Raw genomic sequence first — 26,296 nt, 5'->3', positions numbered from 1 at the left:
TCAGCACTGTGTCTCCTTGTTGTCGACGCGTCGCTGCCGCTGCAGTCTGAACAGCAGCGCCTTGTCGCTGTGCCCAGCAGCGCTGTGCTCCGTCAGGTCCTCGAACGAGCGCGGCGCCGAGCCCCCCGCCCGGGCCCCGAAGGCCTGGTCCAGCGCCTCCGTGTCCAGGTGCGAGTCGAAGCTGGGGTCCTCCTGGATGGTGGCCATGCGGGGGCTGTCCAGCGAGGGCAGAGGGGGGGTGCTGGTCTGCTGGGGGCCGGAGGGCTGGAAATGCAGGGCGGCGGCCGAGAAGTGCGACGGTTTGAAGATACAAAGCGAGGCCGCGTCCAGGCTGCTCAGGAGCTCGGCATTCTGGGAAAACAAAGTCAAAGTCAAGATGAGTTGACAACTAATCGTTGCAGCTCCACAAGAGTCCTGCTTTCTACTAAACCAGCTTATCAACTTTTGTTTCCCTCATTTGTCTCGCATTTTCTCCCCAGATGTACTCGGCCAATTCCCCCCTGCTGCTCCACCCTCTGCCGATCTGGGGAGAGCCGTAGACTAGCACCTGCTTCCTCCGACACATGTGCAGTCGCCAGCTGCTTCTTTTCACCAGGACGTAGCACGTGGGAGGATCACGCTATTCCCACCAGTTCCCCTCTGCCCCGACCGACCAGAGGAGGCGCTAGTGCAGAGACCAGGACACATACCCCTACTCCGGCTTCCCACCCGCAGACACATCCAATTGTGCCTGTATGGACGCCTGCCCAAGCCGGAGGTAACATGGGGGCGCGAACCTGCGCCCCACGTGTTGACAGCTTATGAACCTTAAACAGCAAAAAGCAATACTCACACTGGGGAAAAACAGAGACTTGGTGGTCTGTTCATACTGCTGGTCCAGCTTCTTGTCCTGAAGGTAAAGAGATAGAATACTGAGAAACGCAAGATGTTTCTTATCTCATTTGACTTCATCATGATTCCTACTTCAGACAATGTAGAAGGCTTTAAGTATCTCCAAAACACAAAATAGCCTCCCCTCCTTTCTTTAATCATTACCTACAAATCATTATCAGTGAAAATCATCATTCAATATCTTGTTAATGTTGTGATCATTATTTCGTCAGAGTGGACGAGTCACTGTCTTCAGATGGTGGACATCCATCTTTATTTGTAGTAGGATACATAAAGTGTGTCTTCAAAATGAGGTTCTGCTGTTAGTATGGAGTGAACTACTATGTTAGTATGGACTGAACTACTATGTTAGTATGGACTGAACTACTGTTAGTATGCTATGTTAGTATGGACTGAACTACTATGTTAGTATGGACTGAACTGCTATGTTAGTATGGACTGAACTACTATGTTAGTATGGACTGAACTACTATGTTAGTATGGACTGAACTACTATGTTAGTATGGACTGAACTGCTATGTTAGTATGGACTGAACTGCTATGTTAGTATGGACTGAACTACTATGTTAGTATGGACTGAACTACTATGTTAGTATGGAGTGAACTGCTATGTTAGTATGGACTGAACTGCTATGTTAGTATGGACTGAACTACTATGTTAGTATGGAGTGAACTGCTATGTTAGTATGGACTGAACTGCTATGTTAGTATGGAGTGAACTGCTATGTTAGTATGGACTGAACTGTTACTATGGACTGAACTGCTATGTTAGTATGGACTGAACTACTATGTTAGTATGGACTGAACTGTTAGTATGGACTGAACTGCTATGTTAGTATGGACTGAACTGTTAGTATGGACTGAACTGTTAGTATGGACTGAACTACTATGTTGACCTCTAGTAGAAAAAACATCACTTATACCTTCAGAAAAGCAAAAATGTATGGGATTTATTTTGTCCTTAAAATATACATGATGTAACTTGTATTTTGAAGGTACAGTATTTGATATGATGTACTGTATACCAGTGGTTCTCAACCTGGGGATTGGAACTCTCCAGGGAGTCAGGAGATCATTTTGGAGGGTCGTGAGATGATTTATTGGCGAGGAAAAAACTGATTTCTACAAGACCAATGTATTATCTGATTCATGTCTAGGTTTTTCTCTGTTTATTCCATGTCTCTGTTGGGTTATGGTTAGGGACATGTCCAGTACAGAACAGAGGTGAGAGGTGATTGGGAGAGGCAGCCTCGTACCACACAGTGGACCAGGATGCTGAGCGGAACCCAGAACAGGAGCGAGAAGACGATCACCGAGCCCACAATGTTGTCGGCCAGGAACTTGCTGAAGGTGTTGATGTCCAGCTTGTCGATGAAGTCCCACAGCCGCTCGATCCAGTCCTGCACCTGCTTCATGCACTTCCCCTGCAGACAGGAAGGGATCAGGATCTGGACTGGAACTCACAGCGCCACTCAGGCAATAGAAGGTACTTGCATTTAAACAACGAGCCATACGCCAGGAGTACATTTCAATACAAGAACATCAAATGACAGCAGCTGCTGCTGTCATTTCGCTCCAGTTAGGCTAAATCTTTGTCGTGGGAAAAAACATTTAAAAAGGGGTCCATTGACCTCTGACCTCAAGATTTGAATGAGAATGGCTTCTATGGATACCCACGAGTCTCCTTTACGCCTTTATGCTAATCCCATGCCGTTTTTGGCGAAAACCATGCGTTTCTTTAAACGTCGCACAAATGTGTCATTTTCCCCTATTCTATTGGAATATCTTGGCATATTGGGGTCCCAAAACAGTTTTGGAATTACATACATTGAGTATGACTGGAAAGCTGAGACTCTTGTGGATTCAATTAGCAAAGATTGTACTCATGTGTGATGATGTTAGTCCCCATAGTAGCCATTTCATTGTAGTGAGACCATTTTTCGAAACTTGACCTCACTGTATAAAATGACCTATTGTACCAGTGGTTCTCAACCTGTGGTGCGGGTACCACTGGTGGTACGCAGGGCTCCCCCTTCCCTCATACTTTCATGTGGTGGTCATTGCTGAGGTGGTACTTTGTGTAAAAAAGTTGAGAACCACTGCTCTAGGATCATCACAGCCTCATAAAACTTTACAACCACAAACTAGAGGTCTAGACCATGTCTAGACCATTCAGAAAAGAGTATCGCCAGTTTAAATTGTGGCAGATATTCGCTGTATTGAAAGCAGCATGAGGAGTTTGGATGAGTTGTCAGATGCTGGCAGAGAGAGAGGGCTGGTCTTACCGCTCCGTCACAGAAGCCCACAGTGCAGGGTTTGCCCTTGCGGAGGAACAGGAAGCTGCCGGAGCTGTCCTGGTAGGGGGCGCACCCCCCCCTCCTGCTGCGACAGCACACCTTACACGACGAGTGGGTCTCTACAGAGGCACACACACACACACACACACACACACACACACACACACACACACACACACACACACACACACACAGTCTGTCAACCCAGGATTTACATATACAGCTATGAGCTTGTTCACATGAAAGAGGCGGGGTTTGTAACAAATAGCCAATCACATGTAACATGGACAGATCCAGATTAGACAATTCAGATAAAACCAGATGAAACTCTTGATCCCTGTGGAGAAATTAGATTACTGCACAGGAAAAGTAATGGGATTCAGCAGGGAAAAGGCCATAGAACATAAGCGCAAAAATTAAAATAAAAAGAATAGCCTAAAAATAGGCGAAAAATAATAAAATAAGCTAATCAAACAATAAAAGCCATTGACAATAGATAATAATATTTCCTGTCGACATTTAGTAGTGTTGTGTCAGTATATCGTTAGCGTTGTGAGCGATGTTTTAGTATTGTGTTAGCATTGTGCGTACCATTGCAGGCGCAGGACTGCAGGTTCAGAACGGCCTCGCAGAACGGAATACACACTCCGCCCAGACACTCTCCACTGTCCAGACACACCGTCTTATCTGGAGCGTTCTCTGGCAGCGGACACTCACTGCTGTTTCCTGTCGACACAATCATCATCCTCAAATCTGATTGGCTGAGAAATAGGGATGTAACGATACACTCAACTCACGATTCAATACGATTCACGATACTGAATTCATTTTTCTGCTTTTTTTTGTGTTTTTTACAAAATGAGATTGTAGACAAATTATGACTGACAAAGATTCCTTTAATTATTTCTTAGACAAAAAAACACAAAATACTGTATTTTGTCTTATCTTTTCTTTCACTGTAAAATACCTATCTAGGATCAATCCAAAACGTGGCACAAGAATGTAACAATGACGGAAAGATTAGCTTCTTGGGTCCCTGTAGCAAGATGAATCATGTGACATGTGTAACTGAGGCAGTTTAACATGTACATCTTCATACATACACCGGGAGTATGTATATACAGTATAAGGACCCAAGAAACACATATCTAAGACATAATGGTTACACCTAAAACTTAATTTAAGAACTCATATAAAACACAATTTAAAAATTCATATAAACACCCCATGAGTGTTAATTCAAATGATAGTAATATGCAACATTACCATATAAACATTACCACATGTGACCATTTCATATAAAATACCGTATCAATAAATAAAAACCTACCTGCGACCCCATAACAGTTAATTTACACATTAATGCACTATCCCCAAATTATGTAAATTCTAAACGATCAACAACAATTATTAACAACTGCAAATATCCTGTTTAGGGGGGAAATAATGTGCATGCACTGTCCAGCAGGTGGCGCGTGGTCTGACCTGTGCAGTAGGAGCGGCCCTTGCAGGTGGCGTCGATGGGCTCCTGGCAGACTTCGCCCTCGGACTCGAACCGGCAGTCTTTACAGCAGGCGCTGTTCCTGTCACTGCCCACAGGGGGAGACGAGACAATGAGTCATCAACAGACATGTGCTGTGTGCCATCAAGAGATGCGCTGTTCATTTTGATATCAAATTTACACAAATCAGCATTTTATTGTGGGGTTTTTTTGGCCTGAATTTGAGAACAGGTGAACACTAAAGTCTGGAAACATCGGCATAAAAAATGGGGTCAGTGAAACACAATCAGTTCATTCGTTTTCCAAGAGTGCTGGAAGTTCTGAACATTGTCAAGTTTACCCGTGTGTTGGAGCCGTTATAATCTATTGAATTATGATTTGTTATGGGTATATGTATGGGGGGAACTGAGTTTAATGTATGGAATATTGAAAGAAAAATGATTTATTGTTTTATATTGGTTATGCAAAGCAGGCAAAATTATGGTATGGATATAGTATGAATTATGATTGCTGTGGGTCTATTTATGTTTGGCTCCCTCTTTGGGTCAGCTCTGCTATTACAGAGCCAGGTAGGATCCTTTAATTAAGGGGACTAATTTCACCTGGGAAAAAAAGAGAATGCCCGGTGAGACTGGGGAGCGGACACAGTTTTTCTACCGCAAACTATAGACTACTTTGTTGTTTTGAAAGCAAAAGCGAGCCGTATTCTTGTTTAAATCTTTTGTTAATAAATTCCTTTGTTCAATGGTTTTTGACCTGCGGTGGCTTTTGTTTCTGGATTGCGTGTCGTCAACCCCGCTCAAACAGTGGCTTATTTGTTAAAGCCACTGCACCGTGTGCAAACTGGTCTCCGTGGCCAGTTTGCTCACCTGCACTGGGCGCCGGGCCGGAGCTTGCACTCAGGGGTGCAGCAGCGGTGGGTGTTGATGTGCAGCAGGCCCGGGTCACACTCCTCGCCCCGCTCCACCCGCGAGTTCCCGCACACGTTGCTGTTCCGCTCCCTGAAGCACGACGCCGCCTTGGAGCGCAGCCGCTTCACGATGGAGCGCTTGCTGCAGTTAGAGAACAGCTGGAGAAGCAAAACATGTCACTTTTCATTGTGGTATCACACTCACTTGGACATCAAATTCAAGAACTGTTCAATGACTTTTTAAGATCTTGTTTGTCGGGCTGGGTTTAGAAAAACACACTTTCCACTTTCCGATGTACATGAATGTAACTGCTTTGGGGTCAATTCTTAAATGTAAACATTAATATTTGTAATAATTCTGCCATGTTGGATTTTGAGGTCGGGGCTGTGAGGTTCCCCTGAGTTTCGGAGTAGGAAATCCCAGTTCAGGCGACGTCCCCAGGGGCGTTCCCGACCTTTGTCCTGGGAAATTCCTAGTTCTCAGTGCAGACCTGACATGGATCAAACTAGACGTCATAGAGGGCTAATTATTTATTCAGGATCTTGTCAAGTCAAAAAATCATGGTGAACTAATTTGGGGGTGAGGAGGCATCTCTCAGGAGCAGAAAGGTGTAAGCCTCTGCTGTAGACCTTCAGGTCAGTCAGGTGTTTCCCTGACCGTAGCCTCTCCTGTAGGCCTTCAGGTGTTTCTCTGACTGTAGGAGGAGAAGCACCTTGTTGTTGACGTGGTCCCCGCTCACGGCGATGGGGTACATGACGTATTTGCCCCCCTGGTCCTCTCTGGGGGCGCAGTAGGGGATGTTGTCCGGGTCGTGCTCCGCCCCGAAGTTATGCCCGAGCTCGTGAGTCGTCACCAGGTCCGCCTCCTGCCGAGACGAGACAAACCGGGTCATACTGACTGGGGAGGAGGGTGTAGTCGAGTCACCTAACACCAAGTCCAGTCCCGAGTCCTCAATGTTCAACTCTGAGTCACCCAGGTGCTAGGTCATGTCCGAGTCCAGTCTCAGGTCCGAATCACCAGTTTGAGTTCTAGTAATCCTAATGATAAGTAGTCATTTATCAAGTACAAATATCAAACATGTGCTGGTTGCAGCTTCACAAACACTAAGATCCGCTGCTTTTCTCAGTTTAATCTCCTTATGAATACAGTGGCTGCTGTTCAGACTTATAAAGTAAACCATTCTAAGAGATTTGGGCTATGCTATGGAACAGAGGGGTGGGGTTTGTTTTAACCTGCGGGGAGGAACAGAGGGGTGGGGTTTGTTTTAACCTGTGTGGAGGAACAGAGGGGTGGGGTTTGTTTTAACCTGCGGGGAGGAACAGAGGGGTGGGCTCTGAAGGTCTAGTTTAGTGGTTTTTCTCTGTGAACGGCAGCTTCAGCCGCCATGTGGTCCAGCAGGACTCACCTTGGTGAGGGTGGTCACGTGACACAGCAGGACTCACCTTGGTGAGGATGGTCATGTGACACAGCAGGACTCACCTTGGTGAGGATGGTCTTGCCGTAGTTCTTGGTGCTGGTGAGGCCAGTGTTCAGGTAGATGGCCCTCTGCTCCGTGGAGGATGGAGGACACTCTGAGGACACAGCAGGCAGGCTTTTAAAGAGGCATCAAATCGATCGACTTCTATCAAACTCTACTGTTGGAAAAAGTCAGGACTCACTCTCGGAGCAGAGGCCTCCCGGGACGCCCTGCCTGGAGGGGGCGACGTAGGCCAGGCCCAGCGTCCCCTCGTCGAAGTCCTGGTAGGTGAAGAGGTGAGCGAGGCAGACCCGAGACGCTTCGTCCGCGATGTCCATACTGAACTGCTGCAGGACACGGAAGCAGGGCGGGACAGGGGTTCAAGCGTGTGTCTCTCCACATCAAGACTACAGTTCCGGGTAGTGCAGCGGTAGATTCCCTGCCTACCAACACGGGGGGGTCGCAGGTTCGCGCCTCCCCCCCCCGTGTTACCTCCGGCTTGGTCGGGCGTCCATACAGGCACAATTGGCCGTGTCTGCGGGTGGGAAGCTGGATTAGGGGTATGTGTCCTGGTCGCTGTTCAGGGCGGAGGGGAACTGTTGGGAATAGCGTGATCCTGCCATGTGCTACGTCCTGCCGGTGAAGCTCCCCGCTCTCAGGTGAAAAGAAGCGGCTGGCGACTGCACATGTATCGGGGGAAGCAGGTGCTAGTCTACGGCTCTCCCCAGATTGGCAGGGGGCGGAGCAGCAACTGGGGCAGAAAAGGGGGAATTGGCCAAGTACAATTACAAAATAATAATAATAATTATAGCTGCTGCGCAGCAATGGGTCGTGGCCGGGCAGGTCTCAAGTCTTTTAGCTATAGTCCAAATCGCGTCTCAAGTCTTTAGTCACAAGTCCAAGTCAAGTCTCTTATGGATGAGTTTTCTGTCATCTGCTGCATGCAATCCAATCTGCTTAGATTAAAACACTGCCATTCATGACAGGGCTGGGGCAGAAGGCAGCAGGTTAAGTACATGGCAGTTGAACACATCACCCACCCAGTCCTACTCAGCCAGGAAGGATGACATCATTGATGACATCATCACTGATGACATCATTGCTCAAGTGACATCACATCATTAGGTAATTAGGGCAATTAAGATGCTCTTTAGGCTATACATTCAAAATACTGTCAAAAATTCAGTTTTTGACATACAATTCTTAGACTTTGCACACTTCAACTACTCTGACAGCAAAATATTGTAAAAAAAATTCGTGGAGATTCAACCTTTATTTAGCAAGAATTTGCATTAACTGTTTAAAGTACCATTTACAGTAAAACATTTTGATGCACTGTGGGCTCAATTTTTGATCTATCAAAAATCTGTTTGATACTTTTGTGGAGGACAGTCTATCGATGCAGATGCTGGAGTTTGGTGTCGGTTGAAGAAAAAATGTGGGAGGAGTAGGGTTTAATTAGTTTTACAGTTTTTGCAGTTTTGCGGTCTTTAGACTTCATAATTGGCCATAGGTTGCAGCGTACAAAAGTTTCTCCTCATTTGGGCACACATTTGGGTGAAAGTGTCAAAGTTGTAGCCCATATGCCTGATTTGTTATGAATTTTCAAAATTTGAAACTTTAGACGGTCGCTGTAGCGCCACCATCAGGACTATTGGTGCCAAATTCACGTCAACTTAGTTTGGCATGGGACTGGTCCTTTGTGCAAAGTTTGGTTTATATTCATGCATGGGAAGTCTGACTTCCTGGGAGAAAAAGAAAAAAATAAATAATAATACAGGCAAATACAAGCAGTGGCCCTGCCGCTTCGCTGGCCCGGCCACTAATAATAAAAACAAAATACTACATTCCCCATAAGCCCCGTTGCTTCCTGCCTGTTGCTTCCTGCACCCCCCCCCCCCCCCCCCCCACACACTGAAGAGTATTCACCTTATGTAGCCCCACCCACTTGACCCAGTTGTGTTATGACTTCCTGTTCAAAACACCGTCTGTTTTACCTGCTCACTAGTACCAAAGAGCGTGGAAGGAAAGAGACGACACTCCGGCCATTTTTGGAAACAGAATGCGCCTCGCAGTGGTCAGCTGCGGTAGCGCTGGCCCCTATAATCAGCCTCTCTAAACAGTAACTCAACGGGAGTTGAACCTCGGGTCCTTTTCATTAGGTATTTATCTTGAAAAAACTAAACAAAGAAAACGAAAAATGTTGCTTAGTTTCCACAATATGGTTGTTGTTTTACATCCCTGCACTACACCACTTCAATCAAGATTTGCAGTACGCCCGGAAAAGATGTGAATCCCCAAAGTTTAGAGTGTTCTCCCGTTGAGTTACTGTTTAGAGAGGCTGATTATAGGGGCCAGCGCTACCGCAGCTGACCACTGCGAGCCTGTGCGAGGTTCTTTTGGCGCTGTCACGCTTCCAAAAATAAAAAATGGCGGAGGCTGCTGGGCGCTGATGTTGCAATGGGGCAATATGGAGCTGTCATTTCTTTCCATAAAAGTTATTTGCTAGTACTGTACTGTCACAGGAAGTGTCAACACAATAGGAAGTAACTGGCTGACCCCTGTGTTGGAACATAAGGTGAATACACCATTGACAATGCGTTCGATCCAGCACATTTCTAAAGTTCTAAAGTTCAGACAAGGCGCTCCGAGCCCTCGGCGAGCTGTTTTTGGAGCTCGGCGACAAATATAATATAAAATATTAGCTATGCAAATCTTATATGTTTACTAAGATCACTCTATTATCTATTGAAACCCCACATGTAAACTCTTATCTAACTCTGACTGTAAATCCATGTAAATCCACTGCCTATTTAACGTATATTTAACTCAGTCTGTAAATCTCAGGTAAATCCAACGTAAATTCATATTTATCATCCACAGAACACTTCACCACTCATGTACATATTGTATATATTGACTCGATTTGATTCGATTTGATTGCACTTGCAACCTTGCGATTGCCGTTAGTTATCTTCCTACTTCTTATCCCTGTATATTGATGTAACCGCTACGCTGCATACAGACACTAAGACAAATTCCTCGTATGGAACTTGCATACTGTGGCAATAAAAGTGATTCTGATTCTGATTCTGACATAATATTTAAGATAGCCGTAAACGTTAATAACTCTGACTTAAACTAATCTGACATTGAACTAATTTGGGGAATGACCCATCGATGTGCCAGCGTGTGTTTAGAAAGAATTAAAGCTTGTCGGGGATTTTACTCGTGAAAATCTCGTAATGTGCGATCGACCCCCTGTCGCAGCTCAGTCATAAAGTGTGCAAACCAAAATGACTCAATGACTTACATGGTGCCTTACCTCCAGCAGCTTCTTGACGGGTAGTGTGTGCTGCCTCCACATGGTGCCTTACCTCCAGCAGCTTCTTGTCGGGTAGTGTGTGCTGCCTCTACATGGTGCCTTACCTCCAGCAGCTTCTTGACATCCCACACGCCTTTGCCCTCCACCGGGCTTCCCCTCATGTTGAAGTGGCTTCTTCCTGCAGCCACCAGGGTGGGAGTCTTCTCTATGATGATCTGACAGACAACACATCACACATCACACTACAACACACCTTCTAACAGACAACACATCACACTACAACACACCTTCTAACAGACAACACATCACACTACAACACACCTTCTAACAGACAACACATCACACGCCGCACTACAACACACCTTCTAACAGACAACACATCACACTACAACACACCTTCTAACAGACAACACATCACACATCACACTACAACACACCTTCTAACAGACAACACATCACACGCCGCACTACAACACACCTTCTAACAGACAACACAACACACACCTTCTAACAGACAACACATCACACTACAACACACCTTCTAACAGACAACACATCACACTACAACACACCTTCTAACAGACAACACATCACACATCACACTACAACACACCTTCTAACAGACAACACATCACACGCCGCACTACAACACACCTTCTAACAGACAACACAACACACACCTTCTAACAGACAACACATCACACTACAACACACCTTCTAACAGACAACACATCACACTACAACACACCTTCTAACAGACAACACATCACACTACAACACACCTTCTAACAGACAACACATCACACGCCGCACTACTCCTCACCTGCTGGATCTGGACGCCGTAACCTTTGAACTCTTCGTCCCACGACGTGTTTCTGTAGATGTCATCCACGCGATCAATCAGTTCAATCTGCACAACAGTCAGGGTCAATAGGCAACATTAGCTTAACCCATTGATATCAGATGCAGCATTTGTGTGTGTATCCCTTTAAGACCGCGAACCGCGTTAACGCGGTTCGCGGTCTTAAAGGGATACACACACAAATGCTGCATCAGGTATCAATGGGTTAAGAAACACAGCTTTTCAAGGATGGATTCTGGCTCATTTACATACAGTGCTCAACTCAAATCTAGAGATCAGTTGTGGTAAATCAGAGGGGGCAAAAAAAAAAAAAAATCCAGTTGGCAATAACATGACACATCGTGTGAGGAAAATATTTCCCCTGATCTCAACCCGAGGTGGACTTTCACATCACTAGCTAGGACGCGGGTCTACATGTTTTCCCTGAGGGCCACACTGACTTACATCAAGTAAGTGAAGGGCCACACATTGGAGATCATACCTGCCAACACTCCTGATTTTCGCAGGAGTCTCCCTATTTTGAACCCTCTCTTCCGTTGTGATTGGTCATTTCTTGTTAATCTCCCGATATAATAGTGATACAAATAATCCAATGGCAGTAGCAGATGAGATTTCTTAACATAATTCTGCCTTTTATTGAGTTTTTGGGGGTTGTTTTGTTTTACTTTGAGGACCTTGGGGGCCGGATTGAGATGGTCCAGGGGTTAGGGTTAGCCATTTTGCCCACGGACGGCTTAGCCCTCGTTCACACAGGACGCCGAACGTAAGCAGAACTGGGGGTGTTAAGTAGGCCTGCACCATATGAGGGAATTCTGCCATGTGCGATAACATTGTTCAATATTGCGATGACCATATGACTTGCGATAAATAAACAAATATTGAAGGATGCATATTAGCAATACAGTTCCTATGTCTTTCTGCTTTAATATGTACACTGCTGACATAGACCCAAACATTGAATAGCCTATGCCCACTGAATAAAGAAATGAAATACACACTGACTCTAGCTGAAACTACACACAGCGTGTTTGGGCTTTGGCAGAGGGGCGGAGCGCACTGTTGCAAGGGAAAGGTGTACGCTGGATTTACAACAAGACAAAACGATCACACGCTGAGTGTGAATGCATGACACATGTCAATAAAATCACTTTTGCTATTCATTGCATTTCAGGCAGTCTTTGTGATGTGTTTATTGCGCATGTTCATATTGCGATGACGATCAAAATACGATTAATTGTGCAGCCCTAGTGTTAAGTTATATGAAGACGGGTCTGCATCGTTTTGTTAAGCTGTGTTCACACCAAGATATTTATTTTTCGCTCTGTCGCTCGATTCAACCCTTTGGAATCGCTCTGTCGCTGTGATTAAATCGCTCGTCAACAGGCACACGAATTGATGGACATCTGGGGGCTATAACGTTACACAATGTCATGATGTTTGTCCACTACGAGCCACCGTAGCTGTTTACAAGCTAAGCCTATCAACGTGCTCCTAACGTGAGTTCTATACCGGTAGTACAGACTTCACTTCATGTCAGCTGTCAGCCTGTCAATCAGCTGTCAATGCGGTTTGTTGCCACACAATAAACCAGCGGTTTGTTCTAAGCCAGTGTGATCCTTGACTCACTCTCAACACGGCAGCCAATCAGCGTTGAGCGGCGAGCGACTGATGCCAGCGTAATTTCGCTCGAGTTGGGATATTTCATCTCGAGCGACGAGCGTATTTTCTCCCTATCGCTCTGTCTCTGTCGCTCGGACGCCCAGCGATTTTCCTCCCGGGCGAATATACGCTCAATCGCTCGTTTGCATTGACTTTGTATGTAAACCCGATGCCAGCGAAAAACTTTAATAGGTCGGTGTGAACGCAGCTTTAGCGGTTTCCAGGTTGACAGTCGTTTCCTCGCATGATTCAATGCACCACCGTTTCCGTTTTAAATCAACATTTTGCTACGTGTTGTCGGGACTGAACTAAACCCCATATCCCCTGACAGGGTGGCCCGTGATACAACAGACTCAAGGAGCTGGGATGCCGAGGAGGAGGCAATGTTTAAAAGAGGAGATAAACAATATTACAGGGTTTATATCCAGTGTTTATCCAGGCTTCTAGTGGGTGTGTGCGATGAGGAGTAGCAGTGAGAGCGGACAGTGAGAGCGGAGAGCATGAGGAAATTATTCACTATTTACGTGAACGATATGGCATCATAACCCTGAACTACAGTCACACAACATGTGATGATATGACATCATAACCCTGGACACTACAGTCACACAACATGTGATGATATGACATCATAACCCTGGACACTACAGTCACACAACATGTGATGATATGACATCATAACCCTGGACTACAGTCACACAACATGTGATGATATGACATCATAACCCTGGACTACAGTCACACAACATGTGATGATATGACATCATAACCCTGGACACTACAGTCACACAACATGTGATGATATGACATCATAACCCTGGACTACAGTCACACAACATGTGATGATATGACATCATAACCCTGGACACTACAGTCACACAACATGTGATGATATGACATCATAACCCTGGACACTACAGTCACACAACATGTGATGATATGACATCATAACCCTGGACACTACAGTCACACAACATGTGATGATATGACATCATAACCCTGGACACTACAGTCACACAACATGTTTGCCCCCGACATCAAACTGCTACTTAGCAGTAAGTCTCTGTTCATATTACTTTGCAGAGAAGAGTTTTCCCAAGCCATCGTGTTTACATTCCTCCTGCTGTCCTCAACTCGGTAAACAAGACCTTCTTCTTCTTCTTTAAATACCGGCTTTGCACCACTTGGCGATTCATTGACGTCGACTCGACTTTATTGGTAGAAAGGTCAACTTGAAAACATCTGGGGCCGGTTGCACCAAGTGGTCTTTAACTATGCCTGGTCGTAACTCCTACGTCGGTCTTAGTTAAGACCAGTCTTTAGAGTGGATTTATGCCTGTTGCACCAACAAGGCTTACGTCTGGTCTTAACTACGCCGGTCGTAGCAATGCGCGTCCATGTGAATTGCCAGGGAATGCCCCCCTGATTGGATGATGTTGCAAAAATGTGCCTCGCGACCTGCTTGGAGCGTCACTGTGCCACTACGCTCTATCAGCCACTACTGTATGTGCATCACTACACCCTCCCTCCTCCCAACCTCCCTCGCTCCGGGGGAAAAATGGCGGCGATTGAGTGCCAGACAGTCTGAATGAAATTGAATGTAACGTTCCCAATTCTATGTATTAAATTCTGAAAAACTAACGTCAACATTTGGGAAGGCTAAGCCACACAACTAGCCGTTATAATCTAACTTCATGCTTCAAAGGCGACTTTACGATGATGACGATGAGGACGGGTCTCCGCTGATAGACACGGAGATCTCTGTTACAGGCAGGCACCCTTAGACTCTTACGCCTCCTGCTGACCAGGCGTAAGAGTTACGCCTGGGCGTAGTTAAAAGAAGGCTTAAGCCCTCTTGGTGCAACCGGCGTAGCTGTTAGGTCGTAAAGTTACGACCGGCGTAGCTTAAGACCAGTCGTAAGACCACTTGGTGCAACCGGCCCCTGGAGTCACGCAAGCCCGTAGTGCACGGGCCAATCAGGGACCTGCTTCATAGTTGACTAACGTAAACCCGCCCAATCAGGGGCGCTGGCACAAACAGTATAGCGGCTCCCGAAGTTATTGCAGAAATAGACTCAATAACAACAATTAAACGAGAATAAGTGTATGAACCAGCAGAGTTTATCGGCAGAAAAGACGTTTTCGGCTGTTCTTCCGAGTGGATTTGGTCACACTGATTGGCTGAAGGAGTTGTCTGTCAAGGCAAATGTTCACGCCCACTGAAATTGCTGTGGGAGGCGCCGGCTAGGAGTCCAGACTGATAACGTAGAGTGGAACAGGATGTGAGGTGATGTTATCAGGGTGGTTTTTCCCAGGCTGCTGGCTGGCCCCCCTCCCTGCGGTCTCTCTCCCCTCTCTGCGGTTTCTCTCCCCTCCCTGCGGTCTCTCCCCTCCCTGCAGTCTCTCCCCTCCCTGCGGTCTCTCCCCTCCCTGTGGTCTCTCTCCCCTCCCTGCAGTCTCTCCCCTCCCTGTGGTCTCTCTCCCCTCCCTGCAGTCTCTCCCCTCCCTGTGGTCTCTCTCCCCTCCCTGCAGTCTCTCCCCTCCCTGCGGTCTCTCCCCTCCCTGTGGTCTCTCTCCCCTCCCTGCGGTCTCTCTCTCCCCTCCCTGCGGTCTCTCTCTCCCCTCCCTGCAGTCTCTCCCCCCTCCCTGCGGTCTCTCTCACCAGGTAGTTGAGGGTGGTGCTCTCCTCCTCGCGGCCCATGTGTCTGAAGAAGCGATGGTCAGCCACCAGCAGCAGAGGACATGTGTTCCTCCGGTGGTCATGGAGCTGTCGCTTCCCTCTGAACACAGACTCTGCTGAGTCAACACGCACGCACGCACGCACGCACGCACACACACACACACACACACACACACACACACACACACACACACACACACACACACACACACACACACACAACACAACACAGCAACTTTTACTAATTATTATTATAATTGCCTGCTCCTCCTGGTACACCAGCACCACCATGACACTGAAAAAAAGATTGCAGACAGCGCAAAACAAATTAGTCAGGCTCGTTCTTCAACTGCATCCCAGGACTCACCTGCTACAGTCTCATTTTGACAGCCTCACATGGCTCAGAGTAGAGGAGAGGGTAAACCAGATGAAACTTTGCATCGTGCACAGGATAGTAAATAATGTAGTGCCAATGTAAGGTACCTCTTAAATTATTTTAGAAAAGACAGGGACGTGCACGGCCACGCCACGAGGGGGAGCTCCACCGACTTTGTCCCAGTCAGGTGTAAAAGGTGTGTAGTGCAGAGCGCTTTCCTTTACACATTTTTCAATGGGAAAATGACCCTACTTCTAACTTGATTTATGACTTCAGTAAACACTTTCCTAATGCGTTTATGTCTCAATCACTAGTTTCAAGTCTTCTGCAATACAGCCTGATGTTCATTTGGTACATTATGGTCCCATTTGGTAGCCTGGTTTTCAATTCTATTCATAGGGGCTGGACATATATATATATATATATACATATATATATATATATATAAAATAGACGAAGCAGGCTTTGGGGCGTGATTGACAGGCCGCCTGTCCAGTGAATGCGGAGCTCACCGATTGCGGACCAATAGCAGGCAGTGCTGTGGCTCTGTGGGAGACCCCTGGTCTCACGCTAGCTGCTGTTTCTGGCAACAAAAAAAACAAGATGGCCAAAATGCCTGCTGCCTCCTCTGGTCGTTCGGGGCGCCTGTTCAGAGGGAGGAGAACTGGTTGGAATAGCGTGATCCTCCCACGTGCTATGTCCTAGCTTCCCCTGTCAGGTGAAAAGAAGCGGCTGGCTACTGCCCATGTCTCGGAGGAAGCATGGAGCCAGTTTCGGCTCTCCCCAGATCGGCAGAGGGTGGAGCAGCAACCAGGATAAATACATTAAAATTAGCACTAATGGGGGATAAAAATCGGACACGGCCACTTCTCAAATTATAATTTGATAATAAGATAGATGTATTTTCTCTCCTTTTTTCTTCATTGTGATTATATTGATTTTATTGTGAGTGTATTATTCTGATTTTATTCTTGTGTTTGTATTGTTTTGTTTTTTATTTTTGTAAAACACTTTGGATTGCCCTTGGCATGAAAAACGCTATATAAATAAAGTTGCCTTGCCTATAAAAAAAAAGAAAAAAAAAGTCCAAAATGCCAAACTCGAAGCTTCAAAACAGGAGTCCACAATCCAATGGGTGACATCACACAAACTACGTCCATATTTGTATACGGTCTAATGCTTCCAATATTATGTAAACACAGCATATATAACCTCTGCTCACCCTCCTCCTGTTCCTCCAACATGGTCGCTCTCAAGGCGTCGGGGAGGAGGTGCTTGGGGTTGGAGGTCACAGACCCACAGACGGAGGGCTGGTGCAGTCTGCTGAGGTTCCTGATGTCCTCTGACCTGTAGACCAGCAGACGGCCATCAGGGGGCGCCGAGCTGAACCTCCACAGAGGCTGAGAGGAGGAGAGAGGACAGAGACATCACCCATCTATGCTAGCGCTTTAGCATACGCTAACTACGTTGAGCGACAGTAGCTCCATGCTAATGTTTTAGCATACACTAAGTTGAGTGATAGAGTAGGCTACATGCTAACCCTTTAGCATGTTGAGTGATAGTAGGCTCCATGCTAACACTTTAGCATACACCATGTTTAGCGATAGACAGTAGGCTACATGCTAACACTTTAGCATACACTATGTTGAGTGATACAGTAGGCTACATGCTAACACTTTAGCATACACTATGTTGAGCAGCAGACATAGCCAATGCTAACACTTTAGCATAAGTAGGACTTGAGTATTATACCTCCACGTTGTATTCGGCCTCGTCAGTCAGGATGTGAGCTGAGAATTCGTTGTCGTCTATATGAGCCTGAACACGAGAGTGTTCCTCACCTGGAAATGGAAAAATGTGAACGTTAACCTTTATTGATCCAAGGAAGGGACTCTTTCAGCTTCATGTTCACACAGGGATAGCAGGTTTTGGACTTAGCGACCTTTGACCTGAATGTGAAACCTCAGACACTACTGGTGTGATATTGATGCAAGGTGATGATGGTGCCTGATGCATTTTGGCCCTGTGGTCAGCAGTTTAAAAACATTAAACATTTTATTCTAAATTGTGGTTTTTATATTTTTATGTTGTACTCCATTGATTTTATCCATTGTAAATATTCTCGTCTCCTGTAGGTTCTCCCTCTACAACATCCGCAAAATCCATCCCTTTCTCACAAGGGAAGCGACTCAACTCCTGGTCCAGTCACTTATCATCTCTCGCCTGGACTACTGCAACGTGCTCCTGGCCGGCCTACCTGCCACCGACATCCGACCGCTTCAGCTCATTCAGAACGCTGCAGCCTGTCTGGTATTCAACCAACCCAAATTCTCTCATGTCACTCCCCTCTTCCGGGACCTTCACTGGTGTTGGAGAAAAATATAAGTTCCATGCCATTTCCTAATCAATATTTCCTAATCAATAAGCTATAAGCTATAATTGCATACACATTATGACATGACTGCTCTGACCCATAGCACACTGACTTCTCCCCCAGCCCCATAGAGAGGACTTCTCCTTTTGCTTGCTGAGACCTTGTCCAGTGCATCGTGTACCATAACAATTGATACAGACAGGAGCCTGCACGGCACACACCCCCCCCCCCCCCTCTCTGCCTTTTCCTCCTCTGCCTATAAATCTATGTTACACTGTCGGCCATATTGCTGAATAATTGACTCTGTATGACATATCAGAATTGTGTACATTGAGGTTCAGCCCTCTGTCAATATACATGTATTGCAGAGAATGTAAGCTATTAAATATACTTTTATGGTAAATCTTCCTGGACTCAAGGCTCAATTCATTTGGTATTTGATAAGCTGTGATATACATTTACATATACATTTTAGCGGAAAGAATAGATTTTATTCTCTATCAATTGGCGTGTCACGAACAGGATATCTACGAGAGCGGGTAAGTCTGAATTAATTTCATAATTCATTACTGAAGCTGTCGTCTGATATCTAAAAGAATCTGAAATGTTTGCATATTGTGGGTGTGTCAAAATGACATTGTATATAACTGTAAATATGTATGGTTTATATAATAACCTAAGTTAGTATCTTGTGGGTTTCTTGAGACAAGGGGGGACACCTCAATGTAAATAACTGTAAATATACCTCAGGACCATTAAAAACTCTCTTGACAGGCTGTATTTGGCAGTGACCTGGATGGTTCAGTGGTAGCTGCAGAGCAAGAGAGCCTGAGAAGCGTTATCACATATTGCCCTAAAGAGCCAGAAGGCTGCCTAGCAGCGACTATTATAGTCCAGTGGGAAACTGCGGTGATTCTAGGCATATGCTTGATACGGTCTTTAAGAACCACACGACATACTAAATAAAACCAAAAGATCTCCCCATAACATACCACTCACTCGAGGGGTTTGTGTAGCCCCATGGCGCGCTGGCTAGGATCGGCCAGAGATATTGAGCACCGAGCGAGACTGGGAAGCAATCATAGTTGTCTAACCAATATGATTGAGATGTTTTTGAAATACCTACAATGTGTAACAAGCATGTAACAAACAAACAAACAAAAATAAGCAGCTGTTTCACTGTAAAACAAAACAATTAAGAAGCCTATTTTAAAGGAGTTGAACAGGAGGTTTGCAGAAAGTGTATTTTAGCCAATCCCAAAATACAGAATCAATTGTCGATTGAACAAATTGATCTGTCACCAAGTTTGTAAATTCCAGATACCCCACACACGGACGGAACTGGTCAACAGGAGAACAACCGTCCCTCTGTCACCAGAGACCCCACATCGACTAAAAGGTAAAGTGTTGAAAATTACTTTACACACACGGACACTATCGAAGATCACAAGTAAGTGATAAACAAAAACAGTAGTTCTCTCTCTTAGTTCTCTCTCTCTCTAAAATACAGGTTTATTACTTTAGGTCAGTTTACTTCCAGAGTTTTGCCTTCACCTGAGAGGTCAGTTTACCTCCAGAGTTTTGAATTGACCTGAGATGTGTGTTTACCTCCAGAGTTTTTCCTGAGAGGTCAGTTTACCTAATCAGTGATTTGCCTTCTGCCAAAGAGAGAGAGAGAGAGAGACGTAACAGAATTGATCAAAACAACGGCTCACCGAGTCGTGTGTAAACTAAAACAAATACTGTAGATAAGCCTAGGCCTGCTCAGTTGTCTTTTCATACTGTAAGGAAGCCATCTGGTTCTGCTCTCTGAAAAAGCTATCATAATGGACGCTGAAGGGCTTTGTAGAAGGCCGGAGTGTGAAGGAGCCAGAGAGACAATTAGACAGCTTGAGATGGTTATCAGACAGTATGGAGATGAGCCCGTAAAATTTGACACAGGTACCGAACAAAGTGTTTTAAATATGGCCAAGCAGATACCTGTGAACATACAAACAGACCCAAATCATTTGCCACATCAGATGGTTCAGCATTCTATATCAGCTGACCACATGCCAGTACGCATAGACAATTCAGGAAGTTCCCCATATCAGTACACCATGCATGTGCCTCGAAACCACACTCGTTATAAAGGCTACGATAAATGCAACTACTGCGGAAAGAGAGGACATTACGTAAAAGATTGTAGATATAAAAAACGGGAGCAGCGAGTGGACAAACAGCCATCTTGTTGATTCAATTGGCCCAAGTAGCGATGGTCAATCTTCCCCTATAGCTGGCCCAATGTGATGGAACATAGCAGGCTGAAATAATTTGTTTATGTTCCCTTGGAACAGCCAGTCTTCCAACAAGGTTAAACTTAGCCAGAAACAATTGGATCCCCAAAACCTTTGAGCAAACAGTGAGCCAGCCACCGCATTTTTCTAGGTCAGAGAGATAAGCCCTGTATCACGGGTTCAAACCCCACAGTATTACACATTATGAAATTGAATGTCGAAACAAGCCCCAGGTTCAAACCCCACAGTATGTGATTGAATGAAATGTTTTTTGTTATGAATCAATAGAGTGAAGTAAGCTCTGCATTATTTAAAGTGCAGTAAGCAAATTTGAAAATCAATTAGAGTAAATAGACTGTTGATTATTATTTTGAAAATAAATCATAATAGAATGTGTCGTGAAGGGTGAAGACTTCCTGTGTACGATAATCTGAATCTGAAGTATTTTCTTAAACAGAAAAATGCACATTTATCAACCACCAATTGGGTGGATGAGAAATCAAATTAAGTGGGCATACCAACATTTAACTTTTGGTATGTTTTCAACACATAAGCAAAATTTACACTTACCGTAAGTACGGGTGAGATGTTTTCAAAAGTATCTATAGATAAGACAATGACCTCGGAGGACAGACAGTCCTGAGTTTGCGTTTGGAGCATGTGAACAATGTTGGCCCTCACTGTTTTATCTAGTGGGGTCTTGCCATCCCCAAAATCACTCAAGTGAACTGCCTGGGGTCTAGCCCGCCCCCCCCATGTAAAGCCCTCACCAACAGCACTTTCTGGGGTCACCCTCCGCCCCATTGCACATTGCCACAAGTCCACAAGGTCAATTCATTGCCACTCTGTAAGCTGTGAATGCCCACTCAGGAGTCATCTTGTTTACGAGGTCCATTGCAAACAAATTATAAAATAAACAATTGAATATGTACTCACAGAGTATCTCAAAACATTATCTGCCGTATGTACGTACTTGTTGTACTAATAACTTGTAATGAAGTTATTTTGTCTAAAATACAGGCACATTGTGAAATCTAATGTTTATAGTTACAGGTTGTACGTCACAGAAAACCTTCAACACCAGCACAAATCTGTACTTTGAGTACTGTGCTCCCTAGTTTAGTAAACTACTGGAGAGAGTACGTTTAACTGTGCTCACTAGAGTAAAGAAAATTATTTCTATTTTCAATATAAAATGAAGTGTTTTAAAGTATCATTTTAAGAATAATCAGTTATATGATACTGTGATTATGTTTTAATGAATATGATTAATCAATGTTATGAATGTTTTGCATTTTAGAAAGTTTCAGTTCATTATTCCAAACAAACCAATATTAAAGTAAACTAGAAATAGAATTTTATTCTAATAAAATAGTTCCCAAAAAGAAATTAAACCACTGCATGGAGATGGGCTATTAAATAGTTTTTAATAACAACAATTACAACAACAGCACCAGGAACAAACAAATAAATGAATGAACTAGAGTCATCACATGAATGATGAGAAAATATTGTTGTTGTTGTGAATACTTTGAAAATAACATGATTCCTTTTAGAGGAAGGTCCGAAGGACTCGAGCGTTGAATAAAGTGAAATTATACAAGTATATAAGAAGCTTCTTTTACAATAGTGGAAAAGATTTAAGTGTGATTTGGAACACACTGAATATTAAGTTCAATGCATTATATTATTATTAATTAGACTGTTTGCATTGAACCATATAGAGTTAACATTAAGGCCCACTCCTATATATTATAGCCGCAGTGGTGATGTAATTTTGTCATTATATCCCTAAAATTTGTTTTTCTCTTCCCAATAGATAATGGAGATGCTGTGATATGAGCTGAGACTGCGCTGGACTGCATATTGATCAAAAATTCTGTGTTTTTTTCAAGTGTTTAATGTTTCCTATGTTTTCAACCCCCCCCCCCTGCCCAGCCCTGGCCCACAATACAGATACAAGCATTATATTGAATAGTGAACTTAAATTTTGTAATTATTATTGTTATTGATGAACATAACAATTGGGTGGATTGTTGGAGAAAAATATAAGTTCCATGCCATTTCCTAATCAATATTTCCTAATCAATAAGCTATAAGCTATAATTGCATACACATTATGACATGACTGCTCTGACCCATAGCACACTGACTTCTCCCCCAGCCCCATAGAGAGGACTTCTCCTTTTGCTTGCTGAGACCTTGTCCAGTGCATCGTGTACCATAACAATTGATACAGACAGGAGCCTGCACGGCACACACCCCCCCCCCCCCCTCTCTGCCTTTTCCTCCTCTGCCTATAAATCTATGTTACACTGTCGGCCATATTGCTGAATAATTGACTCTGTATGACATATCAGAATTGTGTACATTGAGGTTCAGCCCTCTGTCAATATACATGTATTGCAGAGAATGTAAGCTATTAAATATACTTTTATGGTAAATCTTCCTGGACTCAAGGCTCAATTCATTTGGTATTTGATAAGCTGTGATATACATTTACATATACATTTTAGCGGAAAGAATAGATTTTATTCTCTATCAACTGGCTTCCCATCTCGGCACGCATCAAATTCAAGACACTGGTACTGGCCTACAGGGCAGTACACCAGTCAGCTCCCCTGTACCTGCAATCTATGGTCAGGTTCCAAACCTCTCAGCGCTCCCTCCGCTCCTCCACTAGTGCAGGACGCCTCGCCCCTCCTTCGCTACGGGGGCTCAAAAGTCGCTCATCCCGATCTCGACTCTTCTCGTCCCTGGCACCTCAATGGTGGAATGAGCTTCCACCTTCGGTCAGGACAGCTGAATCACTGCCAGTCTTTCGGAAAAGACTAAAGACTCACCTTTTCATGCTCCATCTGGGCCCTTCTTGAACTAACTTCTTTCTCTCTCTAAAAAAAATACTAACTTAACTTTACCACTATTCCTTCAGATGTTGTAGTTGTCATAGACTGTGTTGCATAGTTGATCGCTCTATTGCTGACAAAAATGTGTTATTGTAAGTCGCTTTGGATAAAAGCATCTGCCAAATGATGTAATGTAATGTAATGTAATGTCGTATTTCAGTTACATGGATATCATGGACACACACAGAAGGCGTAGTGCGGTCCAGGCTCGCCGGTCTTACCGATGACGTGTCCGGTGAAGTAGTTGTGTCTGTTGAGCTGCAGGGGGCGCTGGTGTCCATCCTCCACCACCACAACCCTGAAGTCTTCCGTGAACAGCTCCGTGTTCGTCCTCAGGTACAATCTGAAGTGTCTGTGAAGACACACACACACACACACACACACACACACACACACACACACACATTACAGCTCCGTGTTCGTCCTCAGGTACAATCTGAAGTGTCTGTGAACACACACACACACACACACACACACACACACACACACACACACACACATTACAGCTCCGTGTTCGTCCTCAAAACAGAAAGCCCCCCTCCAATCCTGGCGTTCTCCTATGTCACGTGCATGGTTGCGTGTTGCACAAAAAGATCGTATATACGGAAGATGAACACTCCAACTTACTTCCTTGACAGCTAGATCCACATTTTTCTTCTCGCCAATTCTCAATAGCTTCCTTGTTTTGCTCAGGAGTACAAAAAAACGTTAACTGGCGATTTTTTACATTTGTTGTCTGCGCAGCCCCACCACACAACAGCTTTTAGCTATGTTTAATTCAAGGAAAATGACGCTGGTGTGTGGACATGAACGGAGCTTTTCCCCCGTGATGGGCGTGGCCTATTTGATGCAGTGTCTCTATACAGCTGTCATGTCCAAGGAACTTGGACTTGACAGCTGTACTGGTTGGACTGTCCAACTTGTTAGTATTGTTAAATTCACCGTGAATTCTTCTTCTTTCCGTCTCTCTGCCAAACAGTTTTTTAACACAATCAGATAAGAGTTTATTATCTCACTACTAGAAGGCGGAGGGAGAGCGACCTGTGCAGGGCGGAGAAGCTGAGCAGTCGCTCCACGTGGCTCTGTGTCTGGACGTCCCGCCGGCGGACAGAGTGCGCCTGCAGGCTGGACAGAGGAACCACGTCGAAGTCCTGCAGCATGGAGCGCAGAGAACCTGAGCACACACACATTCATATTTATTAGCGTAATTAGAGCTATTCATCATTCATTCATTCACTCACTCACGCATTCACACATGTTGATCAAGTGTGGGGATTTACTTTTTGGCGAACCCACTTTTCCTCAACCTGCCTCATCTACTTCTACTGCAATTGGTGATTTACTACATTTCCCAGAAGACATTTAAACAACTTTGAGAAAAGGGGCGTGAACCTTTTGCTTCCAAACAAAGGCGGCTGTAATGCCGTGTCCAACATTTCAATGGGAAATTACAGAACAGGAACCCCCCCCCCCCCCTCCCCCCCCCCAGATTTCTGACTGGAAAGAATAAACTAGTAGTTTATCTACATTTTGCAGTAGCTTGCTGGTAATTCAACTGTATTCATAATTGCATAGTGATTCTCTCACACACACACACACACACACACACACACACACACACACACACACACACACACACACACACACACACACACACACACACACACACACACGTATGTATGTATACATATAGTTATAATTTTTAGTTTTTTTACAATTAGCCTGTAACTGAACCCCCTTTTTAACCAGCCCCTCCCCCTTTTTATCTCTTCCTGACCCTGTGAAGGCATGCCCAGGCAATGCACAGACTGTGGCATTTTTTGCTAACACGTGACTTTTTTGTATTACATTTTGTTATTTCATATTTTCATATCACATGTATATTGTCGATTTTTTTTTTGTGTGTGTGTGTGTGTGTGTGTGTGTGTGTGTGTGTGTGTGTGTGTGTGTGTGTGTGTGTGTGTGTTTTACAAAGTAGTTTGAACTCCTTTTTCTAACCAAAGTAGATCTCTCCCTAGTATAGCTTCGTTGTAGTTCAACTTGGGAAGTAATTGGTAGGCTATTTGTACTTAAATTTAGTATTTTATGCTACTTACTTTATACTTCTACTCCACTACATTTGAAGATTCAGATTATTAATACAAACTAAAATCAACTATAGCCTACATTGTGTTGTATTATAGATGACTGTAAACTAACCTGCTAGGTAATAGGTCCTAGTGTGGAAATCAGCTCCACGTTTTCCAGCTGCAACATTAAAGTGATGCTTATACAAAACATAGCTTTATAGGCTACTGTTATCATTCTGATGCAGGACTAGCCTACTTTACTTGTTGCTTTAAGTACATTTTGATGCCAATACTTTTTGTACTTTCACATAACATCTTGAATGCAGTAGGCCTACCTTTACTTGTAGTAGCTATTTCTATACTTACTGTGGTATTTCTACTTTTGATACTTGTGTAAAAAAAATCCGAGTACTTCTTCCATCACTGACTGCATCCATGTGATGTAATGAGAAGCAGAACTTAATGAAGAACACTTACTGTACTCCTGCTGGTCAGCATCTGTCCGCGGAGTGTTAGCCGCCTCCTTTACTAAAACAATAAGTATTAATAAAAACATGTGTCTCATGTTTGACTGACTGATCCCAGACCAGCGACAGGCTGAATGGAGAGGGTCGCCGTGGAGAAGTCTGGACTCATCAGAGACACGGATCTGACTTCAGGTCGGCTCACAAGTCACAGCAGAGAAACTTTACCAATCATCTGATGAGGGGTGA

At 44.6% G+C, this 26,296-nt stretch overlaps 1 protein-coding gene across 1 annotated transcript; it reads right to left on the bottom strand.

The window, feature by feature from the left end:
- Window positions 1-26,296, bottom strand: adam17b (ADAM metallopeptidase domain 17b; the record flags this gene model as incomplete). The annotated part of the gene is made up of 18 exons (XM_083643091.1): window positions 26,061-26,296; window positions 24,556-24,688; window positions 23,736-23,866; window positions 17,711-17,799; window positions 17,181-17,358; window positions 15,565-15,695; window positions 11,205-11,291; window positions 10,486-10,596; window positions 7,259-7,403; window positions 7,080-7,171; window positions 6,313-6,465; window positions 5,559-5,758; window positions 4,674-4,777; window positions 3,780-3,914; window positions 3,177-3,307; window positions 2,148-2,315; window positions 833-889; window positions 1-351 (listed from the first exon to the last, which is right to left on the bottom strand). Exons 1-18 carry the CDS (start codon window positions 26,146-26,148, stop codon window positions 1-3), a joined length of 2,484 nt encoding a protein of 827 aa, XP_083499217.1. The 5' UTR covers window positions 26,149-26,296.

This window comes from Poromitra crassiceps (genome assembly GCF_964638095.1).
Source record: "Poromitra crassiceps genome assembly, chromosome: 9".
Classification (NCBI taxonomy): Eukaryota; Metazoa; Chordata; class Actinopteri; order Beryciformes; family Melamphaidae; genus Poromitra; species Poromitra crassiceps.
This window is presented reverse-complemented; position numbering and strand designations above follow the sequence as displayed.